The sequence below is a fragment of the Carcharodon carcharias genome, chromosome 10, assembly GCF_017639515.1.
Source record: "Carcharodon carcharias isolate sCarCar2 chromosome 10, sCarCar2.pri, whole genome shotgun sequence".
NCBI lineage: Eukaryota > Metazoa > Chordata > Chondrichthyes > Lamniformes > Lamnidae > Carcharodon > Carcharodon carcharias.
This window is the reverse complement of record NC_054476.1, coordinates 57425893-57437270: the sequence shown is the minus strand read 5'-3', so window position 1 is coordinate 57437270 and position 11378 is coordinate 57425893. Positions and strand designations below refer to the sequence as shown.

General features: G+C 45.8%; 1 protein-coding gene across 1 annotated transcript; it reads right to left on the bottom strand.

The window, feature by feature from the left end:
• Positions 1-8057: 8057 nt before the first annotated feature.
• On the bottom strand, positions 8058-8601 carry LOC121283425 (60S ribosomal protein L21-like). Its single transcript, XM_041197989.1, has one exon. The coding sequence runs from the start codon at positions 8569-8571 to the stop codon at positions 8089-8091; it is 483 nt and encodes a 160-aa protein (XP_041053923.1). The 5' UTR covers positions 8572-8601; the 3' UTR covers positions 8058-8088.
• Positions 8602-11378: the final 2777 nt, after the last annotated feature.

The following is an 11378-nucleotide window of genomic DNA, read 5'->3' as shown; positions in this document are numbered from 1 at the left end:
CAGGTGTTGCACCTTCTGCGATTGCATGGGAAGGTGCCGGGGGAAGGGGTTGAGGTGTTGGGGGTGATGGTGGAGTGAACCGGGCTGTCCCAGAGAGAACAGTCCCTACGGAATGCTGATGGGGGGGAGGGGGGGTGCTGAAGGGAAGATGTGTTTGGTGGTGACATCATGCTGGAGTTGGCAGAAATGGTGGAGAATGATCCTTTGAATGCAGAGGCTGGTGGGCTCAAAAGTGAGGACAAGGAGGACCCTATCATGGTTCTGAAAGGGAGAGGAAGATGTGAGGGAAGAGGCGCTGGAGATGGGTCAGATACGGTTGAGGGCCCTGTCAACCACTGTGGGTGGGAAACCTCAGTTAAGGAAGAGGGAAGACATGTCAGAAGCATTGTTTTGGAAAGTGGCATTATCTGATCAGATACAACGGGGGCGAAGGAACTGAGAGAATGGGATAGAGTCCTTACAGGAAGCGGGGTGTGAGGAGTTATAGTCGAGGTAGCTGTGGGAGTTGGTAGGCTTGTAAAGAATATTGGTGGGCAGCCTATCACCAGAAATGGAGACAGGGAGGTCAAGGAGGGGAACGGAAGTGTCGGAGATGGACCATGTGAAAATGATGGAGGGGTGGAAATTGGAACCAAAATTAATACATTTTTCCAGGTCCAGTTGAGAGCGTGAAGTGGCACCGAAACTGTCATCGATGTACCAGAGAATGAGTTGTGGGAGGGGGTCTGAATAGGACTAGAACAAGGAGTGTTCCACATACTCCATAAAGAGACAGGCATAACTGGGGCCCATGTGGGTACCCATAGCCACACCTTTTATTTGGAGGAAGCGAGATGAGTTTAAGGAGAAATTGTTCAGTGAGAGAAAAAGTTCAGCCAGATGCAGAAGAGAGGTGGTGGATGGGGATTGCTTCAATTTACCCTTACACATTTAACACTGCTACAAGCCTCATGCCCACCTCTCACAGCTTGCAGTGTCAGCTATTCAACCTTCAACCTTGACAGCTAATCTCAGTGTTTCACACTCAGACAAGGTGGCATCTAACCAATGGGGGACAGGTCTGGCTGTATGTCCTAGTCTCCACAGAGTGCTTGCCATCAATGAAGCAGCCATGACTGAGGCTGTGGCCAGCTGCAGGAGTGAAAGCATCAAAGATTAGGTATCCTCATACCTAATCCTCTTTCTCATATCCCACTTGTCCTTCATCCCACAAGATGGTGTAAACATGCACCTCTTGCTATTCCCCCACCCTCTGCCCTCACCATAACCCCTTGCATCTTTCTCCTTTCAGATATCAAGAAATGCTACCTGGCTAGGCATTGGAGGAAAGAGAGAGTGATGGAAGAGCAGGAAGACATTGATGATGAAGAAACACCATCACTTGCAAACACACGCATAGCCACTTGCTCAAATACTGACACTGTGACTACTTTAGAGGGCATGGTTAGACTCTGGGGACAAGTGCGCTGCAGCCAGAGTAAGGGACAAGGGTAGCACAAGTCCTACCTTACCAGTGGTGAGATTTCCATAGAACCATAGAACACTACAGCACAGAAAACAGGCCATTCAGCCCTTCTAGTCTGTGCCGAAATATTATTCCACTAGTCCCATTGACCTGCACCTAGTCCATAACCCGCCAGACCTCTCCCATCCATGTATCTATCTAATTTATTCTTAAAACTTAAGAGTGAGCCAGCATTTACCATGTCAGATGGTAGCTCGTTCCACACTCTCACCACTCTCTGAGTGAAGAAGTTCCCCCTAACGTTCCCCCTAAACCTTTCCCCTTTCACCCTAAAGCCATGTCCTCTCATGCTTATTTCTCCTAATCTAAGTGGAAAGAGCCTACTCTCATTTATTCTGTCTATGCGCCTCATAATTTTGTAAACTTCTATCATATCTCCCCTTATTCTTCTACGCTCAAAGGAATAAAGTCCTAACCTGTTTAATCTTTCCCTGTAACTCAACTCCATAAGACCTGGCAACATCCTAGTAAATCTTCTCCGCACTCTCTCAATCTTACTGATATCCTTCATGTAGTTAGGCAACCAGAACTGCACACAATACTCCAAAGTTGGCCTCACCAATGTCTTATACAACCTCACCATAACATCCCAACTCCTATACTCAGTACTTTGATTTATGAAGGCCAGTATGCCAAAAGCTTTCTTTACAACCTTGTCTACCTGTGACGCCACTTTCAGGGAACTATGTATCTGAACTCCCAGATCCCTTTGTTCCTCCGCACTCCTCCGTGCCCTACCATTTACTGTCTATGTCCTACCTTGGTTTGACTTTCCAAAATGTAACACCTCACACTTTATCACATTAAATTCCATCTGCCATTTTCTGGCCCATTTTTCTGTTTGGTCCAGATGTCTCTGCAAGCTTTGAAAGCCTTCCTCGCTGTCCACAACGCCTCCAATCTTAGTGTCATCAGCAAACTTGCTGATCCAATTCACCACATTATCATCCAAATCATTGATATAGACAGCAAACAACAATGGTCCCAGCACAGATCCCTGAGGCACACCACTAGTCACAGACCTCCAGTCTGAGAAGCAATCATCCACTACCACTCTGTCTTCTCCCACATAGCCAATTTCGAATCCAGTTAACAACCTCTCCATGGATACCAAGTGTCTGAACCTTCTGAACTAACCTCCCATGTGGGACCTTGTCAAAGGCCTTACTAAAGTCCATGCAGACAACATCCACAGCCTTTCCTTCATCTACTTTCTTGGTAACCTCCTCGAAAAACTCTACAAGGTTCGTTAAACATGACCTACCATGCACAAAGCCATGCTGACTATCCTTAATCAGTCCTTGGCTGTCCAAATAATTATATATCCGATCTCTCAGAACACCATCCAATAATTAACCTGCTGCTGACGTCAGGCTCACTGGCCTGTAATTACCTGGTTTACTTTTGGAGTCTTTTTTAAACAACGGAACAACATGAGCTACCCTCCAATCCTCCGGCACCTCACCCGTGGCTAAGGACATTTTGAATATTTCTGCCAGGGCCCCTGCAATTTCTACACTAGTCTCCCTCAAGGTCTGAGGGAATATCGTGTCAGGGCCCGGGGGATTTATCTATCTTTATTCGCTGTAAGGCAGCAAGCACCTCCTCCTCTTTAATCTCTATATGTTCCATGAAACTACTGCTTGTTTCCCTTCCTTCCTTATACACTATGCCAGTTTCCTGAGTAAATACTGATGCAAAAAACCCCATCTCGTGAGGGTCCACACATAGACCACCACTCTGATCTTCAAGGGGACCAATTGTATCCCTTACTATCTTTTTACTCTTAGTATACTTGTAGAAATCCTTTGGGTTTACCTTCACATTATCTGCCAAAGCAACCTCATGTCTTCTTTTTGCCTTCCTAATTTCCTTTTTTTAGTATTTTCTTACATTTTCTATACTCTACGAGTACCTCATTTGCTTCTTGTTGCCTATACCTGCTATACACCTCTCTCTTCTTCTTAACCAGATCGCCAATATTCCTTGAAAACCAAGGTTCCCTATGCCTGTTAACTTTGCCTTTAATCCTGACAGGAACATGCAAACTCTGCACTCTCAAAATTTCGCCTTTGAATGCCTTCCACTTACTGAACACATCCTTGCCAGAAAACAACTTATGCCAATCCACTCTTCCTAGATCCTTTCTCATTTGCACAAAATTGGCCTTTCTCCAACTTAGAATCTCAACTCGAGGACCAGACCTATCCTTATCCATAATTAGCTTAAAACTAATGACATTGTGGTCACTGGACCCAACATATTCGCCTACACATACTTCTGTCACGTGACCTGTCTGTTCCCTAATAGGAGATCAAGTATTGCATCCTCTCTCGTTGGTACCTCTATATATTGATTTAGAAAACTTTCCTGAACACATTTGACAAACTCCAAGCTATCCAGCCCTTTTACAGTATGGGAATCCCAGTCAATATGTGGAAAGTTAAAATCTCCTACTCTCACAACTTTCTGTTTCTTACATCGGTCTGCTATCTCTCTACAGATTTGCTCCTCTAATTCTCTCTGACTATTGGGCGGTCTATAATACAACCCTATTAGTGTGGTCACACCTTTCCCATTCCTCAGCTCCACGCATATGGCCTCTGTAGACGAGCCCTCCGGGCTGTCCTGCTTACACACAGCTGTGATATTTTCCCTGACTAGAAATGCCACTCCTCCCCCCTTTCATCCCTACCCCTCTATCACATCTGAAACAACGGAACCCCGGAACATTGAGCTGCCAATCCTGCCCCACCTGCAACCAAGTCTCACTAATAGCAATAATGTCATATAATCCTACGTGCCAATTCACGCCCTAAGCTCATCTGCCTTTCCGACGATATTCCTTGCATTGAAATAGATGCACCTGAGAACATTTCTATCACGTATGGACCCTTGATTTCTGTCTATACATGCATTCCTTGCTTGACCTTTATCCTCCTCCACCTCACTATCTGCTCTAACACTCTGGTTCCCCTCCCCCTGCAAATCTACTTTAAACGCCCCGGAGCAGCACTAGCAAACCTACCTGCAAGGATGTTAGTCCCCCTCCAGTTCAGGTGCAAACCGTCCCGTCAGAACAGGTCCCACCTTCCCTGGAACAGAGCCCAATTGTCAAGAAACATGAAGCCCTCCCTCCTGCACCATCTCCTTAGCCACGTATTTAGCTGCATTATCCTCCTATTTCTAGCCTCACTAGCACATGGCATGGGTAGCACTCCTGAGATCGTAACCCTGGAGGTCCTGTCCTTCAACTTAGCACCTAACTCCCTAAACTCTCTTTGCAGAACCTCCTCCTCCTTCCTATCCACGTCATAGGTCCCTACATGGACCACGACATCTGGCTGCTCACCCTCCCTCCTGAGAATACTGAGAACTCAATCCGAGATATCGCGGACCCTGGCACCATGGAAGCAACAGACCATCCGGGATTCTCGATCTCTCCCACAGAACCTCCTATCTGTCCTCCTAACTATCGAATTCCTTATCACTACTGCTCTCCTCTTTTCCCTCCCTCCTTTCTGAGCTCAGGGTCCAGCCTCGGTGCCAGAGACGCAACCACTATAACTTGTCCCTGGTAGGTGGTCCCCACCGACAGTATCCAAAACGGTATACCTATTGTCAATGGGAACGGCCACAGGGGTGCTCTGCTCTTTCTGTCTAATCCCCTTCCATCTCCTAACAGTCACCCAGCTACCTGCCTCCTGATTTTTAGGGGTGACTGTCTCCCTGAAACTCCTGTCTATTACTGCCTCTGCCTCCTGTATGATCCGAAATTCATCCAGTTCCAGCTCCAGTTCCCTAACTCAGTTTGTCAGGAGCTGCAGCTGGATGCACCTTTTGCAGGTGTAGTCATCAGGGACAATTGTGCTGTCCATGACTTCCCACATGCTGCATTCGGAGCACTCGACTGCCCCAACTGCTGCCTCCATTACCTACTCCTAATTTACTTAAAGGACTTTACCCAGCCCTTCCCCACTGGGAGCAAGCTCGTCCTCAGCCTCTGCTCACCGAAGCCTCTCGAGCCAAAGCCTCAAAGCTTCACTCCTTCACTGGTCCACTCACAGGCTGGCCACTCCTCTTCAGCTTCCCCTCCTTTTATTTTCAATCTCCACATTCTTTTTCAACTGACCTGCCTTCAAGATCTGCGCTCTTTTTCAAATGTTGAATGCAAGAGTCCTTCGCCTCGATTCCCTCCTGAGTCGTGGTGACTGCGCTGACTTCTCCCAGAATGCTTCAGTCACTTTTCACCAGCGCCCTTTTTTGGTTTCACATGAGTTCTGTTGCAGGCAGCTCAAGTGAGGGCGCCATACAGAAAAAGGCTGATGGGTATGCACACCGAAAGGCTTGTTGTATTGGCAGGCCTGCTAGAAAGTCTGCGGTCAATGGTCAAAGACATGGAGGAGTCTGGCACCAACTTGACACAGAGCTTTGTACTGTGCTTGGAGCTCATCCTTTCCAGCATGGAAGTGGTGGCCAACTTAATGGCAAAATCCATGATAAAGAGTCTGAGGTCCGATGTCTCTGCTTCCATTGCAGCACCAGCAATGCTTGGTCCTGTAGTAGAATCTCAGAATGAAGTCATGGAAGTTCATACTGTTGTCACCATAGCTGCAAATCTAAGTTTCCAAAGGGGCTTGCAGGGTGTCACAGCAGTCCAGCAATCTCTACAACATGGATTACTTGGATTGCTGAGGCATCTCCCTAAGGAAGAACTGTGGCTCTATGGAGCATGAACATGTTGTCCTCTCTCAGGGTGGCAGCATTTATACTCCCACCACTTCCACTCTGCCAGTGTCCTTGCTGTAGCTTGTCAGCCAGCCAGACCAGGCTACTGCCACCCATGCTGAGGTGGTGCAGTCCGAAGCTGGGCCAGAATTGCTCGAGGTCAACTTGCAAGCCAATTTGCAGTCTCCACCATTGAACGTTAATAGCCTTCCACAAGCCATGCTATTGCAACTCAAATAGCATTGAGACAGATGGGAACGAGCAGAGAGTGATTACCTTACTGTTAGCTAATATGGCAATGCTTTATTTATAATATTGGCTTGGAATGTTTATTTTGTGCTGCCTTTTGTAATAGCACTGTGGCCAAGAGGACACTATGATAGTCAGTAATAAATGGAATGGAAGATGTGGGACAATTGATGATGGTGTTCTTGTTTACTCGCATTGCTGTCAAATGAAACAATCATGGGGAGCTCCACCAGAAAGGTTGGTAGAGTGGCAAATAGTGATGAAGATAGCTGTAAATTGCAGGGGGATATTAACGGACTGGTTAGGTGGGCAGAGCAGTGGCAAATGAAATTCAACACGGAAAAGTGTGAGGTTATGCACTTGGGGAAGGCTAACAAGCAAGGGATTACACTATGAATAGTAAGACCCTGGAAAGTACTGAAGATCAGAGGGACCTTGGTGTTCTCTGAAGGTAGCAGGGCAGGTAGATAAGCTGGTTAAGAAGGCATATGGGATACTTGCCTTTATTAGCCATGTCATAGAATACAAGAGTAGGGAGGTTATGCTGTAACTGTATAAAACACTGGTTAAGCCACAACTGGAGCACTGCATGCAGTTCTGGTCACCACATTATAAGAAGGATGTGATTGCACTGGAGAGGGTGCAGAGGACATTTACCAGGATGCTGCCTGGGTTGGAAGGTTTGAGCTATGAGGAAAGATTGGATAGGCTGGGGTTGTTTTCCTTGGAGCAGCAAAGGTTGAGAGGGGACCTAATAGAGATGTATAAGATTATGAGGGGCATAGGTAGGGTGGAAAGGAAGGCACTTCTTCCATTAGTAGAGGGGTCAATAACCAGGAGGCATAGGTTTAAAGTAAAAGGTAGAAGGCTAAGAGGGGAGTTGAGGAGAATTTTTTTCACCCGGGGTTGGTGGGAGTCTGGAACTCACTGCCTGAAAGGGTGGTTGAGTCAGAAACTCTGGTAACATTTGAGAAGTATTTAGATATTCACTTGCATTGCCATAGCCTCCAGGACTATGGGCCAAGCATTGGAAAATGAGATTAGTGTAGTCAGATCTTTGTTGATCAGCGTGGACATGATGGGCTGAATGGGGGCTCCTGTGCTGTAAACATCTATGAGTCTATGAGTCTCTCTTCCTCTTCCTCCTCCTCCTCCTCTTTCTCAATTGGTGCCCTCATGATGGACAAGTTGTGCAGTATGTAAACTAATATTGCAGTGACTAATATTGACATGGATTCTGCTGAGTACTGCCAGGCTCTTCTAGGGTGGGCCAGGCAATTTGAAACATTGTTTAGGCAATGATCTGCTCAATCTCATTTTGTACTGTAGCATTGCTTTCACATTACGCATGTTACCCACATGTGCATGGGTTGCAAACCAGAGACATAAGCCTTGTGGTTATGGGTACCTTGTTGTCCAGTAGCCACTCTCTGGTTTGTTAATGGAGCTCAAATCTAGATTATATTGCAGACTGCCTCAGAATTGCTGCCAGGATACTGAGGAATGACCTGTATAAAGATTCATAGTTACCTTCACAGGCACTTTTTTTTTTAGGCACAGTAAATTTATTTAATTTGGTATCAAAATTATGCCATGAACTCATACGGAATTGGTTCTAGCAACTGTGGCTTGTTTGCCTTGGTTCGTACAAAGTGTGCCTTTCTGGGCTCAGCAGGCTGGCGTTTCAGCTCAACCCAGGTCCCCTTCTCCTTAGCCGCTCTCTTTGCTTCTTCATTCGTTTTCACACGCTGCAGAAAGCTGTCCCTACTTCTTGAATGCTTGATGTGCTCAATACGCACATTGATTCTTTTGGCAAGGATCTTGCCCTTGACTTGTTTGTTGATAATTATACCTACAGCATGCTGTGTAACATTATAAATTCTTCCAGTCTTGCCGTGGTAACATTTGTGGGGCATACCCTTTTGTACAGTGCCTGTGCCCTTAATGTCAACAATGTCGCCTTTCCTGTAGATACGGAAATAAGTAGAAAGAGGAACAGGCCCATGTTTCCAGAAAGGCCTTGCAAACATATATCGGGTCCCCCTCCTCTTACCCCTGGTGTTCGTCATCTTGAACCCTTACTGCAAGATGGCGGAGCTTGGCGGAAAGCTCACAGGCACTTTTAATGCCATCCTTGCTCTGCTTTGAGGTTGCAGTTTTGCATGCAGCAAGTGGCAGATTTTAGTGAGGATGTATAAAGTTTTACAATGGTTACAGATTAGAAGGAGGCCATTCAGCCCATTGAGTCCATGCCCACTCACTACAAAAGCAATTCACCAAGTCCCACTCCCCCACCATTTCCCCATAGCCCTGCAGATTTGTGTTCAGACAATTATCCAATCCCTTTTGAAAGCCAAGATTGATTCTGCCTCCACCACACTCTCAGGCAGTGCATTCCAGATCTAACCACTTGCTGTGTAAAGAAGTTTTTCCTCATGTCACCATTGCTCCTTTTACCAATCACCTTAAATTGGTGCCCATCTGGTTCTCAACCCTGTTTCCCCTATCTACTCTTTCCAGACCCCTCTTGATTGTGAATACTTCCATCAAATCACTACTTAATCTTCTATTTATCATAATTTCTTTGCTTTTGTACTCTAAGCCCCTACTTATAAAGTCCAGGATCCCACCTGCATTATCAACCGCTTTCTCAACTTTCTCTGCCACCTTTAATGATTTGTGCACAGATACCCCCAGGTCTCTCTGCTGCTGCACCTCCTTTAGAATTGTATCCTTTATTTTATATTGCCTCTCCTTGTTCTTCCTAACAAAATAAATCACTCCACACTTCATGGTATTAAATTTTATCTGTCACTTGTCTGCCTATTCCACCAGCCTGCCTATTTTGAAATTTATCATGCTCCTCACAGTTAATCATATTTCCAAGATTGTGTCATCCACAAATTTTGAAATTGTGCTTTGTACACCAAAGTCTAGATCATTAATATATATATCAAGAAAAGCAGTGGTCCTAACATGGATCCCTGAGGAACCCCATTAAATGTCTTCTTCCAGTCTAAAAAACAACCTTTTGTCACTTAGCCAACTTTGTGTCAATGCTGTTACTGTCCCTTTTATTCCATGGGCTATAACTTTGCTAACAAGAATGTTATGTGGCACTTTACAAACTGTCTTTTTGAGGCCCATTAGTCTTAGTGAAGCAGAGATGTCTGAGATGCTGTTTGTTCCTCACTGACCTTGAGGTAGGAGAATTGCTTTCTAAACACTATGGATGTGGCCTTCTGCTCATTCAAGCTGCTTGTCCTACTCTGTGGCAACTTTACTCATTCTCATTGTAATTCTGTCATTCAAGTGGAATGCCTAATACTGCACCCATTTCTGTGAGCAAGTGGTCTGTGCGGAATCCTTGAAGTCAGGACAAATTCCTTAAGCATGTCGCACACCTCTGACTAAAGATTTCAGCAACTATAACCAACCCTGGAAACCATGAAACATTTCTACAATCGCAGCAAGAGCCAGTAGAAACAGGTCAGGCTTGGGCCTGAAAGTAGTTGATGATCCCTTAAAATAACCACTCATTGGGGGTTTTTCCTCCTGGTGAATGGGTGTTCAGTTGTGCCAGCTAAAGCAAAGGCATTAGCTGAGGTGCAGAATCCCAAAATTGTAGGGCTGGTCTACCATCATGTCTTGCCTACCGTGCACACTTCTGGCAAATTCTCCCTGTGCATGTGCAAACACACTCAGCAAGCTGCCATTGGCATGACCAGCACCAAAGATTTGTGTGTGTGCACCATGAATGTCATTTTGGAGGCAAACCAACACCCATGGGGCAGAGAAAATGACCACTGTGCATCCAAAATTTGAGGTATCACATTCTAGATTTGTTCATGAACAATGCTTGAAAAGTTGTTTTTTCAGCAATAGCCTGCAGCAAGGTGCTCAAGTTCATCAAGGAGGCAACACCTTCAGAAAAGTTGAGGGTTGGAGTGAAGTTTGACATGAAAAGCAGAGTAAAATAATTAATAGCTCTTGAGAAGTGGGCCTGATTCTTACGTTCGTCGGGCATGCGCAATCAGCTGGTCCAGAAGCAGGGGCAAAATGCGCTGCCACCTGCGATCAGCTCCCAGCCATGATTTCACGCTGTCTGGCCAATTAATGGCCAGCCAGCATGAAACACGCACTGACAAAGGCTCAGCACTGCCGGTGGGGCAGGAAGAGGGCGGGCGCCAATGTCACCACGGGTGCTGGTGAACACTTCCACTGAGCTCCCTGAAGGCAGATAGCTGCCTCAGAGAGCTGCAGACCTGCAAATAATAAACTGTCCAATAATAAACTGTCCAATAAACTCCAACTGTCATGTTGACAAAGCTAAAAGAACACACTTAAGAACACACATTATATATTGTCACCTAAATGAATGAAGCATCATATAAGTAAGCATAGACTCTTCATGTAGGCTTGTTTAAAATGCTGCTTGTAGTGTGTGCATATAATGCTGATGCAAAGGTTTGTAACATACTTGGGTGGGTAGCTGGATCAGGAGATTTTGGAGCAGTGAGGAAGATTTAAGCACTGTAGTTGAGGGCATTGCACAAATATAGGCAGAACTGTTAATGAAGCTGCCACATTTCTACCTTTAGGAAAAGGTCTCCTGTTGGGAACCTGTAGAATGGTTCTTACAGCAGGTAACAGCTTCTCTTTGACAGCTGCTTCAATCTTCCTCCTCTGCCCTTGGTGGTTCCCTTGCTGTTTATTACAGGGTGGGCACATGATGACATCTATGCAGTTGTGCAATATGCAGGAGGTGATCACAGTCATTAATAACTTAAGAGGCAGGACATCCTCATGACTTTCCCAGGCACCTGAAGTGTTTTTTCAGCAGGCCAACAGTGTACATGCTTACCACTGGTGCTCA